Raw genomic sequence first — 16588 nt, forward strand, 5'->3', positions numbered from 1 at the left:
ATATATATATATATTGTAAAATTCTTATAGTAAAAGCAGAACACAAAATTTAGTGACTACCAAACTTAAAGTTGTGTTTTTCATAGTCTTGTCTTCAATTGGCAGAGATTTCTTCTGTTATATGATTTTACGAAGCATTCCTTCCCCAAATTTGTTAATTCCTTATCATTTTGTTACACCATGTTAAAGTTTCTAATTTATTTCAAAACAAGTAACAAGATTTGCTTACTTTAAATTGTGTTTTTTCATAATTCAGGTGGCAGAGTCTTGTCTTCTAAAGGTCGTCAAGCCAGTGTTGAAAGACTGAGATATTTAGAAAGCAAGATTCAAGAAATTGAAGAGGCTCACAGTTGTTCTATATGCATGGAGAGACGGCGAAATGTGGCATTTATGTGTGGACACGGAGCATGCGTTGCATGTGCACAAACGTTAAAGATTTGCCATATGTGCCGCAAGCCCATCACGAAAAAGATTAATCTTTATTAAATATCTGCCTTTCACTTTCTCTTTAATCCCCCTTCTTCTTTAAAGAAAAAAATAATAATATGAGAAAAACTGAAGTGATTGTTTGCCTTTTGGATCCTGTGATGGTGATTCGATTGGCGTGCACAACATTGACCCACGCCGTCATGAGGTTTAGTTTTGATGCTCCTCTTATGTGATCATTGAGTATTAAAGCACAGCTTAGGATATCATATCATTCATCATATATATATATATATATAAGTTTCAAGGCTGTATTTAATTTTTAATGTTCTCTAGTTCAATTGTGGAAGTCCTGTTATAGACATGCATCTGCACATGTTTGTCTTATCTCTAATTTTATTACTTACCACTAGTAATGACATAAATGATAAAGATATATATTTTTTATTATTTTAAGTTATTTATAATGCAATTTATTTAAATTAATTATTTAACACTTGTATGTATTATTTTGTGGACGAATGAATTTCACCATAATCATAACTCATTTGTTTTTCATGTTCCTGTAATTTATGCTGACAAAATTTTTAATTAGGTACTGAGTGTTTGATAAAGACTGTTCTTAATGTATATTTTTATAATCCATATTAAAGATAAAAGTGTTTGTACATGTGAGCCACAAATTGATATTCAAAAGAAAGAAAAAAACACTATTGAAATCTTACTAATCACAACACAATTAAGGAAAGCAGCTATGCTGAATATCAAAACCTGCTTGACTGCGGGGTGAAACTCGAAAGTATTTCTAAATATTATTTTTCAAACTCCTTCTGTTTCCTCCGGCAAACAAACAGGTTTTTGGTATTTTGTACACTTGCTTTCCTCAGCTGTGATTCATTAGATTTCAATAGCATATCTATTTATTCCTTGCTTAAATTTTAATTAGGAACCTCAATGTGTGATTACTTTTTAGGTTATTGAAATATATATTAAGGGTAGTCTTTAAGGAACCTTTTTATTGTCTAAATCATTTTCATTCAAAATAACTGAGTTTGACTTTAATCATGAATGTTGTGCCTAGGCATGGTAGTGCATTATACATTATTAAAACTCAACTCAAACTACAAGAAAATAATCTTCAGTAGTTCAAAGAACCTGCAACCAATATGTGCAAGAGGGTACAAACACAGTAATGAAGGAGTTCTTCCTTGTAAATAGATAAAATATGGAATTATGAAGCAATTAAAACTGTAATAAATAAGTTGTAAAAGTGACTTTAAAGTCAAGTTACGAAGTTAGTCAACAGATGGCAGTAACAAATTTACTGTACCTAGCCACTCCATTTGTGTATATACCTGTCATTAATTTTATTCAGCAGTTGTTATAACTAATTTGATTTGTTAAATTGATATTTTCTCAAAGAAGATTGAATCATTACTGTTATAGCAACTTAGAACTGCTATTTCAGTTAGTGCTTTAAGGCACTAAAAATATTCGTACTATACTATTATTCATTTTCGATGAATTTGTTGATTGTTGGTTAGTTACCAAAATATGTTGTAGTCTGATAAAATGATTAATTCCTTAATGAATTTGCAATTGAATAGAAAGGACAAAAATTATTACAAATTTCTATATTTTATGCTTTTAATAAATTAAGCAATTCAGTTATCAGTTATGTATTTTTAATGTGTATTATGTGAATGTTTTTTTATTTCTATTGAATATTCAAGATACCTCATTGATTTTGTAAGTAATAAATCTAATTACAAGACTAAAACACAGACAATACTGATATTAATTATTACTTAATATATTACCTTAGTTATAACTTTGCCAACCGTAATGTTATAAATTTCATGCTTATAGGTTTTCATAAATTAGTTAATACAGTGAAACCTCTCGGGTGCGACCATCTCTCCGTATTCCTGAGTAAAATGGTCGTTGTTCTTAGAACCTACCTCCATGAACTCCAATTGTTATCGAAGGTGCATGACTTTTCGCAAACAATTCTAGTTTATAGTCAATGTCATTTTCTTAGTACAGAAATGCCACTTTAGTTGGCGGTATAAAGAGACTGATCGATGAATAAAATTTGGCGTCTATAAAAATTATCCCAACTGATATAATTATATGTAAGAACAAATTTACCCATTATGAATGATAAAGCTGTTTTAAATAAAAAAGCAATTATGTTTTTTGATTAAGTTTGCGTTTAATTTTATATCATAAAAATTAATTTTAAAAGATGAGAAGAGTTTTTGTTTGAGGTGCTTGTTTTTTTTTTAAAATAATTTTTTTTTCTAATTTAACTTTCAACTGTAAAAGTAAATCATCGACACCAACATCTTTAAAGCACTCTGACTGCAACAAGAGGTTGTATTCTCAAAAAGTGCTCTCTAAATTAGAGCATCAAACAAATATTTTGATTCCATTTTAATCTGTTTATTTGTTTTGATATTTTTTGGTGCTTCCTTATTTAACCTTTTCCGCGTTTGGTGCAGATGTTTGTCTGGTTGGTGAGAGAGAGGTTTTAATGGTCTCTCCTAAAGGTTTTTTTCAACAGAAAGTCTATGCAAGAAATTCTGTGCCTCTCAAAAGTGGTCGTAAATAGAGATGGTCTTTTCTGGAGGTTTCACTGTAGTTTCTTTTTTTAGTGTTCTTTGAAAGAAAAATTTTTTTATTAGATTTTATTAATCCTTATAGCACCTCACTTTCTCTTTTGGTTGTGAAAACTATTACCATATTTTAATCTATAATGTTTTTCTTTGAATAACTTTATTTGATTTGTTGAATATTATTAACCTCTGAAATACTTTATTATCTCTTTTGGGGCCAAAAGCTATTTTCATAGTCCACAGTGTTTCAATATTTTTTGTTTTTTAATTTGTAAAATAATAACTTTTGAAGCACCTAATTTTCTATTTTGGCGATAAAATTTATTTATTTTTATGAAAACCTGAAAAGGAACTACTGATTTTTCAAGCATTACATTCTGCATTTAAAAGTACATTCTGGTATTTAAAAGGTAAAATTTAACTTGTGGTGCTTCAAGACTTAAGGGTGAATCTAATATTTTTAATATTCTTTCCTATTCAGTTTTCTCGTTATTTAATTATATTGTATATTTTATTTATAATGTATTTATGCTTGGATTGAAAAAGACATTTAGTCATAGATTATATGTCTTTAATTTGTAATTTTTATTTATTTTTTTAACATTCTTCTTTTTTTAAAATTTTTTTTTTTTAATTTCTTTGTTATTTTCTTGTTTCCTTTGTGTAAATATTTCAGTTTTTAATAAATACTCTTCTTTAAAATAATCTTAGATTCTCTTTGCAGCTAAATCTGCTATTAGTTTGATATTCTCATTAAACTGTTGAGTTTGATGGACTTTCTAATGTTTTAATCTAAATATATAATTCATAAAAAAAAAAAAGATTAAAGTAAGGAATTATCTATTATAATATTTTTATATTCTTTCACACATGTAATTTATTGCACAGTAACTGATCTGTCTTTCTAACAAATGCTGAATCCTTTCGATTTGCCAATGTTGATTTGTACATTGTGACAATTGTTTCCTTTGAATATGGCAAAAGCTTTTTTTTTTCAGAACCATTAGCATTTCTGTTTAAAAAAAATTCTGTTATACTTGCATACTGTTAATTATAATTTTGTGATAAAATTTACTACTCTTATTTGTAAATATTTATTTTTGTCTGTACGTTTTAGTACATACATTTATGAATTTCTTGACTGTTTTCTTTTTGAATTATCTAATATTGCTCTCTCTATAAATTTATAAATTTAAAGTTTTAGTTACATTATGATGAACTATTTTTTTTATTTATACTTAAAGACATTTTATTGAACTTGCTTTTTTATTGACATCATTGAAATTGCTTTTACGCATTTGGTTTTCAAATTTATATTTTTTGTTCTGTTAGAAATACTAATTAGAAGTGTTAAAAAATGAATGGTTTATGGAAATAATGTTAATAGAGAAAATGCTTATAATACTTTCATGTAGTTTAGAACTGTTTCTACCTATTGGTTTTACAAAAAAAAAAAAAAATATTTAGTAAATGCACAGTAATTGGACTGTGCAGTTTAACTCCAATAATTTACCCATTTATCATTGCTGCATAAGATAAAAATGCCAGATTCAATGCATATATTTAGTTTTCTATGCTCAGAAGAGATTTATAAATAAAATTATTTTCAATATTTGAAATATTTTTTTTCCTCTTTGTTTAATCAGTTTAAGATAAAATCTCTCGCAAAGAATATTTCAAAAACTATTTTCATTATATAGTGTTTCCTTTCCTTTCTTTTTGTTTATTTTGCTTAGCTGTTACATGACTTTTTATTTATAAAAGAAGTTTTATATATTGATACTTTAGTATAAATTAACATTTTATCAAAATGTTTATAGTCTACTAAACCGATTCTATTGACTATGTTTTACACATTCATCAAAATATTTAACTGTTTATATCGTAATTTGACCATTTTTTATAACATTATACATATTTATTATAAACAATCAGAATCTGTAGTTTTCAAAAGAATAGTAATATTTAATGTAAACAACATAGTATTATTTATTGTTGAACATGTATACTATGTAAGAGAATTCTCTTTATTATGTAATAGTCTGTTGATTATTTTTAATTTTAAACAATTGCTGTGCAAAAATTTATTCAAAATGGACAAATTCAAAAGTGTGATGCATGTTAAGTGTATTATCCATTTGTCAAAATAACTCTTTGAAACACTTAACATTTAAATAACAATTCATACTTTTTCATATTATGCATTTTCTAAAATGTTCTACGTAAAAGAAATTAAAATTTGAATTGCTCAAAAAAATTTTCTAGGGGAGTCTTAGTAAAATTGTCTAAAATATTATTAAGCAAAGATATTAGTTATTATAAAACATAGCATTTATTTGCATTGAGTTGAATGCACAAAAATTATTGTTATAAATATATTTTTATTTAATTTGCAACTAGTCTTCACCCATCTCAAAGTTTTTTCTTTTTGAGTGTAGACAAGGGCTATTGCGAAAAATCTCCTCTTTAGATTACTTTCTTTCTTTTTTTATATACATTTTTTGTTGAATATGTTTTACAGTTATAATCTCTCTCCATAGCTGCCAACAGTTATAATCTAATTTCCATAGCTGCCAACTCTACAGGATTTTCCAGTAGACTACTGGATTTTGCCAGTTTTTTTCTATTTTGGTGACTATAAAAATGTCTTAAATTCCTTACGTGTAAAATATTTAGCACATTTTGCAGCAATCATCATGAAATTTATATTATTTTATAAAATCTACTGGATTTTTTCTTATCCACGTTGACAGCTATTTATTTCTTATGGTGCCAGGCACAGTTAATAAATAACAATTCAGAAGCCATTAAGCCAAAACTATGGAATTTTTAAAAAAAAACTGGAGACAGGCTTGAAATAAAATGGCTGGTGAGATGAAAATAATCTGCATTTTTTTCTTTCCTTTGTTCATTAAAAGGCAGTAGTTGTTGTTAGAGCAATAATAAAAGAATTGTATTGGAACATTCATTTCATTTCTCAAAATTTAGAGTGATGTGACATTCAGGTGCGCAGAAAAAATTCTCAGAACATAATATTTGCCACTCTTTCAGTCCTGAGGACTGAAATCAGTTGAGAAAAGAGCAGTTTAATAATTTTCTGTCCTCCATTAAATATTTATTTTCAAATTTAACTTTTTCTTTAAAAAGTGTAATAATTATTTGATGTTAAAATAAGTAAATAAATTATTACTACTTATAAAAACAATGTTTTTCATAATGATTAAGTAATGATGCCGCACCACATGGAAAGACTGGGAATGACTTTCAACATCTGCCTGTCTAAACAAAATATTGTTAAATCTATATTTGCTTGAATTTGCAATGAAGACCTCAAACAAGATGTGACATCCTTGTCAAAATCTTTTGCAATAGAAGATGACATCGGAATTTTTTTTAAAAAATGATTCGATGTTACTAATGCACCTTGGCAAGTATGTTGGGGGGGGATTGTCTGGTTTTGTAAATAAAGTGTGCTGCATTGTTTCATATTTGGCTGGTCATACCAAAATCTTCTTTACTTTCAGGATCAAAAAAATAGAATTGTGTTTTGAATTAACAAAAAATTTTTTTTTCTTACTTGCCCTTCTGTAGCCCTGATGTAAGCCAAAAAATACTCTGCTTCATGTAATTTTAGTTCGATATATACAGTATCACTAGCAGTAAAATAGCTTGGGCCCTCGTTGGACCAATATTCACAGATCTTGGCTCAATAAGGGTTGAAAGAGCCGTTATTTCCCGATATCGGCCCTCCATAAAATTGTCGCAGTCACCCGATATTTTATATTCGTTTTTCAGCTTATATTGGCCCCATAAAAGCCAATATTGGTTCCTCGGTGTATGTTCATAAAGGACCCGTATTGATTCAATTTTTAGCCCAACTTGGCGCCAAGGTAAAATTATTGCTAGGAATGTCACAAGAAATAATGGTGACAACTGTATGGGGTGTTAAAACTTGTAAAACAACTTTTAATCATGCATTGTGGGGGTCAGAAAGCAAAGGACGAGTTACGAGAAAGTGGAGGTTTGAATACCTATGAAGAGGAATAATAAAGGACAAAAAAAATCTTTTGTACTGAAAACTTAATAACAACAAATGTTCAATCAAGCAGTCAATATATCTGTGAGATATTGGAATATTCTCTGCATTTCACTAATGAAACTCTAATTTAAGTGACAATGATCACTACTGATTCAATGAGTAAACGATGCTCTTTGTCCTGGTGTAGTGTGAAAAAAAAAATTGGGGTCGCATGATTTTTTTTTTTTTACAGAAGAATTACGTATGTCTATAACATTTGATCTGAAAACTAAAAATTTCACAACAATTAGTAGTTTTTGACTACTGCTGTGAAACTGACTTTTACCATTAAATAAAAATTCTTTAAACATTATTACAGTTAATGAAAAATTTTTATGAAAAAAATTATGTTGTGGATAAATTGAACTAAGTAACTATTAACTACGATAATATATTAGTAATAATGCTTAAATTTTGCTTCATTCTAATTGTTGAGTTCAAATTGTAACTGTTTCAAAAACTTTAAAAAAAATTAATACCATGAAAGTGATAACCATAAATTATTTTGTTAAATTATATAAAAAATATGCAAAATTTTAAATTTGCTTTCTTAATATTTTTTCTTTTAAATTATCGTTGCTATTTTGAAATGTAAAAAGAGAAGTAACTTCAAAAACTTCTGAAGTTTAGGAAAATTATTGTGGGGACGTGCCATCCTGTGCCCCTCTGATGCTACACCTATGTCTAGAAAACAAAAACCGAACTAACTGTTAGAAAAAAAGAAATCTTGAAAAGAAAAAAATCCATGCTCAGTTCTGAAGAAATGTAGCTTGAAAGAAAATGTTCTTTGTTTTATGACTCCACTTTGTAAGAAGATTTTACTGTGGAAAGCTTATGTTTGTAACCATTCGTTTAGTCACGCTCTGTGTTATTCCCTTAATGACTCCCCTTAGGTCTTTTGTGATACTCTCACATACTAATGGTGCTATTCATTCTTTTCTTTTTTTTTTATTCTCTCTCTCTCTAATTATGCACTTGTGAATGGTTGTGTATTTAAAAATTAAATAGTATTTCATTCCTTTTAATCTATCTCAATGTATGCAAACTTTTCTTAATTGGATGAAGGTATTTTGACCAAGTACATTGCTTATTTCGATAGATCTCTCTGTAACATGGAGTCAGTGGGGGCACTTTTCCAATCTTGCTCAACAGCAGTCTTTTCATACAATCTGGTTTCAATCATAGTTTCCACCTGACCCCATTATTCTTTATTTGGTAAGAAAAAAAGATTTAAAATAATTCAATCTGAAAAAACTTTACTTGACAAACAATAATGCTTGATTGGGGATCATTTTCAGAAACTGGTACCATTGCTACCTCACCAACTGGTCTACCTAACTTACACCAATCAGACTCTCAATTTCATTTCAAAGATAAGGTTACTATCAAAAATGCAGTGTTCATATTGGCATTTAATGTTTTCCATTACAAATAAGAGTTCTACTGATTAAATCAATTGAATTTTTACAACTCTTTATGTACGACAACAGTTTGAGCAATTTGGTGCATGCTGTGCTAGCTCCATATTACAAAACTTGCTCATTTTTGTATGATTTATTGTTTTTTTTTAATGTTTTACTATTAGTTTACAGGATATTTGTGTGTATATGGTATCATAATTTAAAATATAAAAAAGGTATTAAGTACGTTAGTCTTGTATTTTGCTACGATAACTGATCCTGAAATATTTACTGAATTTTTTTTATTTTATTTAATTGTAATTGAAGACCCAGGAGGAAGAACGTTTTTGCGAGCAGAAAGAAAGGTTTTTTTCTACAATGTGGCCATCTTCGCTGTGAAATGGATGGTTCAGCTTTTAAAAGGAACCGATTTTACCAGTTACTGATTTGTCCAAACTTAGTGTCAATCCAATCATCATAAACGCAGAGCTATAAGCAGAGAGCTCGCCGCACTTAACTATACTCAATACCCAATCATATTTATGTGAAAAATGGACACAAACAGTTCTTCTCCCTTGGTCTTCAATTATTTTTTTATACTTAATTTATAAGTGGTTGCAATTTTACTCTTCATTGAATTCATAGTTTCCTCTGCTACCTTTCTGCGCTGTTTTTATCACTTCAATCCAATTTATGGATTGATTGCTTCTTCCTGTTGTGAATTAATGTATGTAAAGTGGGTGGACTTCCCAGAGCTCTTCCTCAATGAATGTTAACTATTATCATTTTTGAAGTAAAAGAATGAAAGATTATATATATTATTTCAAGTAAGGAAGAAGACACCCGATTTACAGATGGAATGTGTGTGTGAATTGGATAAATGTTTTGTTCACGATGCTCAAACTTAAGAAATGTACAGGAACATCTCATTCATCACACCAATAAATATTTTATAATTCGTCGTACCTAGCATCATTTCATTCGACTTTGCAAAATATTTCCGTATCGCTATTTGTGCCAACTACAAACCGTTTTTCAACTTGCAAGATTTGTAAAAAAAAAAAATCATTTTAAGTTGTTTTGCTTGCCATTGCTCGAAAATCGAAGCTTAACGATTATTTTGGCTCGGCAACCGATACAGATGTCTCCCAAATTTCGTATTTTTAAATGCTAAAAATTAACAACGTTTTTAAAAATGAAGAAAAGAGGAAACGGAAAAGATAGAAATACAAGGTTTGCTGCTTTCTAACAAGAAATAAGTGAGCTTATTTCGACTAAGTTTCAAAATATTTTAACCTTGCGAAAAACCTTACATATGTAAGGTTTATCGACAAATGGCGTTGCTGTCTGAGAGAGATTTATTAGGGAATGTTAAAAAAATGACCCTCTTTCGCAACAATGGGGTATAATCTGGAGACTTATCAGGCACTCGTTTAAATATTTAAATTGGAATGTCAGATATACAGAAGAAATAATTATTTTCTAGTTTTTTCTCATAGGAGTGCTAACTGTTGGCGAACTTAGTCTTAATTAACTTAACTTTATTCGTGACTAAGTCTGGAATTTTCTGAGCAAAAAATTATACTTCTATTTCCATTTGTGCCATTATAACTATTTTATCTTATATAGTGTGCCATTAAAATTTTCAAGAGATGTGGGGAAACATTCACATTGGTGTAAAACAACTACTAAATTTTAGATTCTTAAAAATTTATTCTTTTATTTCTTGCAAATAGTAAAGGTTGATCTTGCTTTTAAAACTGATGATAACCCTTACGTAAAAATTGAGGTATTTTTCAAATGTATAAATGAGGTAGTTATTTTAATGCGTCGTTAGGTTGAAAAGGGGGCAAATGGTTACTTTAAATAAGTCTCCAGAGGTGTTTAATCTTACATCTGTGGAGAGATAGATATTTACTACTTTAAGGTTTATACAACTCAAGTACACATTTTTATGAATGTAGAGGTATTTTTTTATCAGCTTAAGGTGCATCATTTTACGCATCAACTTATAGCTCAACCTCAAATGTATTTTTCGACCGTTGGTTTGTTTTTTTTATGATCGTGAGATTTGATGTTCTACATAAGGTTATTATTTTTCTAACTCAAGTGTGGATATATGTAGTTGTTGTGGTATTTATTTATCTACCTAAGGTGTGCTATTTTGCACTTCCGGTTATTATAAATCAACCTCAAGTGTATATTTTTGACACTTGGAAAGATTATTTTTTTGTTAACGTGAAATGTCCCATGTTCTACCTTAGTTCGTAACCTCAAGTGTATAATTTTGTATTTTTAGAGGTATTAATTTATCAACCTAAGATGCAACATTATACATTTCAGGCTTTTACAGCGTAACCAATAGTTATTTTTTTAGTACTTAGGAAGGTAATAATTCATAAACGCGAGGTGTTATACGGTCCACCTAGTTTATTAACTTTTTACCTCCCTATTATTTATGTTATGTGAAGAATAGTGTATATCTTAACATTTTTTCACTAGCAGAGATCTTCATTTGTCAACCTGAAATTTTTAAGATTACACCTTCGGCAGTAATTGCTTCTTTTGTTAAGCTATAAAAGAAAGTTTCAAATACATAATTTTCTTGTAATTTTAATATATTCAATTAAATTATCTTGAAATGACACTTATCCGAATTACACAGTTAAAAAACAGAGATGCCAACTGCTCCGGACACGCCAAAATAATTAATAAAGACGGTAAATAACTGCAAAGTAAGTTTTGCAAATATTTGACTATTTTTGCTTGCTTTTTAAAAGGTATAGCATGATATAAGTACTATATAAAGCGGTGAATTATATAAGCCTACGAATTATTTAGAAATAGTGGAGGATAAGAACCTACTGAATTGAATTTATTAAACCAAGAATCACTATTATATACCACTTTAAAATATATATTTGCTGTTTGGAGCAAGTTGGCATCTCAGAAAAAAATCATTTGTGGGAACTCACATTTTTATTAGGTCTAAGGTGCTTGAATTTTTAAAACTGCAAATTTAAATAATTGGTCAGCTGACATTCAAAATAATTTTATTTTAAACTAAATTTTCATTTTTTGTTACAAACCAACAAAATTATTTTAAATATTTATTCTGTCTCCCTGCTGAAACTTAACAGGAAAAAAAAAATTAATTAGAAAGTCATATTTACAATAATAGCGACTGGTTTCAAAATATTCGAATCATATGATCGTCAAAAGAATTAATTAAACAAAATATAAAAAAAAAATTTCATGATTTAAATTAACTGGATAAAATTAATTTTCTTTTTTCAGATAAATGACATTTCACTTCTATCATCTCTATTCAATCCTCGTAGCCAAAAGTATGACAGATACCACGAAATAAAATACACTGAAGAAACTACTAACATTAATAACTGTAACTGTTAAATAAAAATATTATTTGGTGCGTATAAAGAAAGTTATTTATGTATTGTAATTAATAGATTGAAATATTTGGTATATGTAGTAATAATTGGGTTTGTATATGTATTTGTATAAAATCATGATTAAAAAAAGTTAGATGATTGAAACGTCGTGATAAATATAATTAAGGCCGAAAATATATAAAAGGTAATTAAATTAAAGGGGAATGTGATCGTTAAGGAAAGTGGTAGTACAATGCTAATGTGGGATAGCAATAACCCAATAGGTCCAAAGGGTCACAAAGTGTGAGGTTTGAACAAACTGGATGATTTGGTATCACCAAATTTGGAACCAAACAATATATATGATTTAAACAGTAAGCTGATGTCTCCAATAAGAAAAACTAATAAAATCACACTTATGCATGCCCATAACAATAAAAAAAAAGGTACTCACCGCACACATACTGGAGGACAAGATAAAGACAAAATGAAACACACATTTTTAAATTGCGTTTAAGATTTATTTAAGAAAAATATCTAACAACATAACTAGTGGAAATACGTCTTTAAAACCATTTTTAACAGTAGAAACACCTTTAATAGAAATGGGTGACGACAGAAATTATGGCATGCATTAAAAAGGCGAAAAGAATTTAATTATTGAAAGGACATTTATAGAAAGAAGCTTAATTTAAGAGGGTCTTTAAATGTTAAAGAAAATTAAAGGTATAAAAAGTTGATTTTAAATTTTACAGAAATTGATTACAGTTAAGGATTTAACTTAAAATAAAGGCAAAGAAAAAAAATGTAAAAAAAGAGATCCCTCGATACGGACCGAAGTCCACATCTCGGAGAAAAAGGGTAACCTGCCCGAAGGCTCGAGAAAAAGAGAATGTATTTAAAAAGACTTAAAAATTCCTTTAAAGAGGCGGAGAGTTTGAAATTTAAAGGAAAGAGATTGGTTAGTTAGCCCCCCTAAAATTAAAAGAAGAAAAAGAAAAGCGTGAATAGAGGGGTTGGTTGACTTTCCCCACAGGAAGTGCGATGACCGCAACGACCATGAGAAAGGTCAACAAGAAAGTTAAAAATAAAATTGCGAAATTGAAAAAAAAGGAATAACGTTTAAAGAAAAATTAAAGGCTTAAGTAAAATTAGAAATTAATTTGTCACTTTACATTAAGTGTAAATGTGACAATAACCTTTACAGAAATTCACATGCATGATTCCAATCTTATTAGGAAATTTTAACAATCCGAAGACATGCCATCACAATTTTAATCCTCTATAGAGGGGATGACACCTCCGCTTCGGTAGCCCGACGACCTGCACGCGAAGTACAGCACTTTACGATAGAATAGTTTAACGAGGACCCATACCGCACACCCTCGGTCCCTACGCAGACTGATCCAAGTGGTCACCCACCCGCACACTGACCTCAGCCAGTGATGCTTGATCTGTTGGGAACCGTGTCTTAACGATCAACCCACTGCGGGACGCAAATAAATGCACAGTTTGAATTTCATGAAGTTACTAATTTGTTTTATTATTCATCAAACCAATTAACGCCTTTTTTCTTATTAGAAATGTTACCATATGTTGAAATGAACATTTAATAAAGAAATACACCACGATATCCATTTTTGTCATATCTGAAAAATGCCTCAAAAACTTAATCGTGCAAAGAGAAAAAAATTAAATCCACTCTCACTTTGCAATATGAGTTTATACTTACAATTTGTCTTGATTTTTGACAGAATGTGATTTTAAATTTCGAAATACTTAAAGTTCTACTTATTTCATATTATTAACTCTTCGTTATATTTCAGAAGTTAAGAGTTTTGACCTCAGAAGTAAGACTTAAAATAGTCCCAAAGAATATGCTACTTAAAATTTTATAATGAGAATGAAAGCATAAAATTTGTTACAAAGGAAATTACATCTTTTATTTTGATTTATAAAATTAGTTTACTGCAGAAAAAATCAAAGCAAAAATCAGAGAGGGTGGGGGTTGCGGCTTTCTTACGTAAGCATGGGAGAGGTTTTTACTTTTTTGCTAACAGAGACGGAGTCCAAAATTGCCAAAAATATGCTTACATATTATTTCATAAGCCCCATATCGGAAATAAATCTTTATTTTCGTAATCATTATGTAATTAAGTATGACATTATTTTCAAGCCACAAATAATATCTATATATTATTCCGCTATCATTTTTTCTCCCTTATCGGAAAGAAATATAAGATTTCTGAATGAATGTTATCACTGCAAGAACAATCCTTCTGAAATCACTTATCCCCCTTTTTTATTCTTTTCAGAGTTTCATTCAGAATTGCCTAAAAACTCAGACATGATTTTCTTAATTTTTATTTGTTTTATCGCAGTAAACGCTGGTAAGTTCAACAATGTTTTATTATTTTTTTAAAAAAATGTATAATTAATGCTTTCAAAAAAGAAAGAAATACAATTCTCGGTTGATTTTCCAATATAAAATATACACTACGTTCGAATTTACTCCTCTGTATTGAAATTCGTAAGTACTATTAACAAATTAACAGTTTTATACAAGGCCTAATTGTGGCCCAGGGCAAAAGTCCCCTACCCCCCTTTGCTTCAGAGATGAGGAACCGAACTTTAAATTTTTCACCTCATTATAGATATATAACAAGAAAATTGAACCTAAAATAGCCCCTTCAATGGTCAAGCGAAGTATCGTTCTGTTCATTTTATTGGTTTTCAGACCATTCTATGTCCATCATTAAAAGGATATAGGAGATCTGAAGAGCCAAAATTTGACAAAAATGCTATTTAAATTTATAATTAGAAAATGTAAAGCAATGTTATTTTAACTAAGTTATTATTTTCTTTAAATTAACTGAATTTTTTTTATTTCCGATGGCAAGGCATATTACATTTATAAAAAACAAGCCCTGAATTAAAGAAGTATAAAACGGTCAACAATGGATTAACTGATTTTTAACTTAGTCATCTAGCTGCAAAAAATGCATATCCTTTGCTGACATTAGGGCGGAATTCAGCTAAATTTTCGCAATTACGATGGCTCACTTAAGCCCGTATTTTTGTAAACACATTATATTTTGCTATATGTAAAAATACAGGCTTTTCTTTGACCAAATTTGCGCATCGTCATGGCGAAAATTTAACTGAATTCCGCCCTAGAAAGCCATGGATTTACGAAATATAGATTATTTGTGTTCATATGATAGATTATTGAAGAGGCTAACATATAAAGAATTTTACACTGTAGTGATATTTTGCTTAAAAAAAGTTCATGAAAGAAGGAAACGTAAAATAAACTTTTTATTCGATTTGGCCCCGTATGCCCCTGCCTTAGTCAGGCTCTGGTTTTATAAGTTGGAAAAATATTCCTGTCCTCTAACGAAAGCATAACTTCTTATATTGGAAGTCTTATTTATGTAGTGAGTGTAGCAGGACACGGGAAGTCAGTTTAAGTAAACATTCTTATGTTCATATTGATGGAAAGCGTAATTCAAGCATTATGTGCAGCAGTATGGTCTCTTACAGATAACTGTAATGTAAAGAAATGAATTATTTTTCATCCTGTTGAGCCGCGATGGTTCAGGGGATAGAGCGTTCGCCTTCCAATGAGGTGAACAGGATCCAACCGGGTCCGAATCCCAGCAATGAATGAATCCAGCATCCGGCTCTCACCGACCACAGTGCTGACGTAAAATATCTTCAATGTTGAACGGATCATTGGTTAGGGTCCCCTTGCCGTAAAGCTAACCGTGGATAGTTTTTGTGGTTTTCCTTTCCATGTAACGTAAATGCTGGTTAGTCCCATCAAAACGCCCTCCACGAAGGCAAACTTCTCCTAATACTTGATCCAGGAGTTCCCTTGTCTTCTGGATTGGGTTCAAAATGACAAGGCTACGGAGTTGAACATTAGTAGTCGTAAAACCAATAAATGGGGTCGAGGATTAAAAAATAAAGAATAAAATGTAAAGAAACGGTATGCTTTTCATAGAGGAAAAGAAGCAGAATGCAGTTTGTGTGATAGAACATTCTCTTTGAAACATCATTTAAAAGCACATACTGGAGAGAAGCCAATTTCATGCAATGCACGAGATAAAACTGACAAAAACGAAAATGCTAAGAAGAAAATGAAAAATTCTTAACAAAAGAGAAATTACGAGAAAGAGTTCCCTTCGTGTGTGTGTGGTACATCGATTAAAAATTTATTGGGTAATCAGTACTTTTTAAAACCATACTGATGAGATAACTTAAGAAAGTTTGTGGTGGAGTGGCAGTGTTGTTCGATTCCCAGTTGTTTCGAGTATTTTGAAACAATTTTAGAAAAAAATATTACTAGTATTTTTGTTGGATGGTATTGATATTTTTAGGGGAGGGGTCATTAATGTTGATCATTGGCGATTTTATTTGTTTTGATCTGTGCTTTTGCTTTAATCATAATTTTCGAAATAATTATGGAGAAGCAGTAGTAGTTACGGAAGATAGTAGTTGGTGTTTGAATAGATAATACTTCGTGATTAAAAACTTCATTTGCTTTATATAAATAGAAAATAGCAGTTGAGCTCAAAACAGTTTCTCTCTCTCTCTATATATATATATGTATATTTTTTTTGTGTGGCAGTTGTGAATGGGCTTGCATTCCTGATTTGACTCTTGGCTTGG

At 29.7% G+C, this 16588-nt stretch overlaps 2 protein-coding genes across 2 annotated transcripts in view; both read left to right on the top strand.

Moving 5' to 3' along the window:
- LOC107445405 (mind bomb 2) overlaps positions 1-9483 on the top strand; it is a 55198-nt gene extending 45715 nt beyond the window's left edge. Inside the window, exon 18 of the mRNA XM_043039675.2 lies at positions 257-9483. Coding sequence (XP_042895609.1) covers positions 257-486 — 230 coding nt within the window. The 3' untranslated portion in view covers positions 487-9483. The remainder of the gene's footprint in view (positions 1-256) is intronic.
- Positions 9484-14146: 4663 nt separating this feature from the next.
- The window catches only part of LOC107445407 (immunoglobulin superfamily DCC subclass member 4-like), a 21390-nt gene continuing 18948 nt past the window's right edge, over positions 14147-16588 (top strand). The window contains exon 1 of the mRNA XM_043039674.2: positions 14147-14304. Coding sequence (XP_042895608.1) covers positions 14262-14304 — 43 coding nt within the window. The 5' untranslated portion in view covers positions 14147-14261. The remainder of the gene's footprint in view (positions 14305-16588) is intronic.

This window comes from Parasteatoda tepidariorum, chromosome 5 (genome assembly GCF_043381705.1).
Source record: "Parasteatoda tepidariorum isolate YZ-2023 chromosome 5, CAS_Ptep_4.0, whole genome shotgun sequence".
NCBI lineage: Eukaryota > Metazoa > Arthropoda > Arachnida > Araneae > Theridiidae > Parasteatoda > Parasteatoda tepidariorum.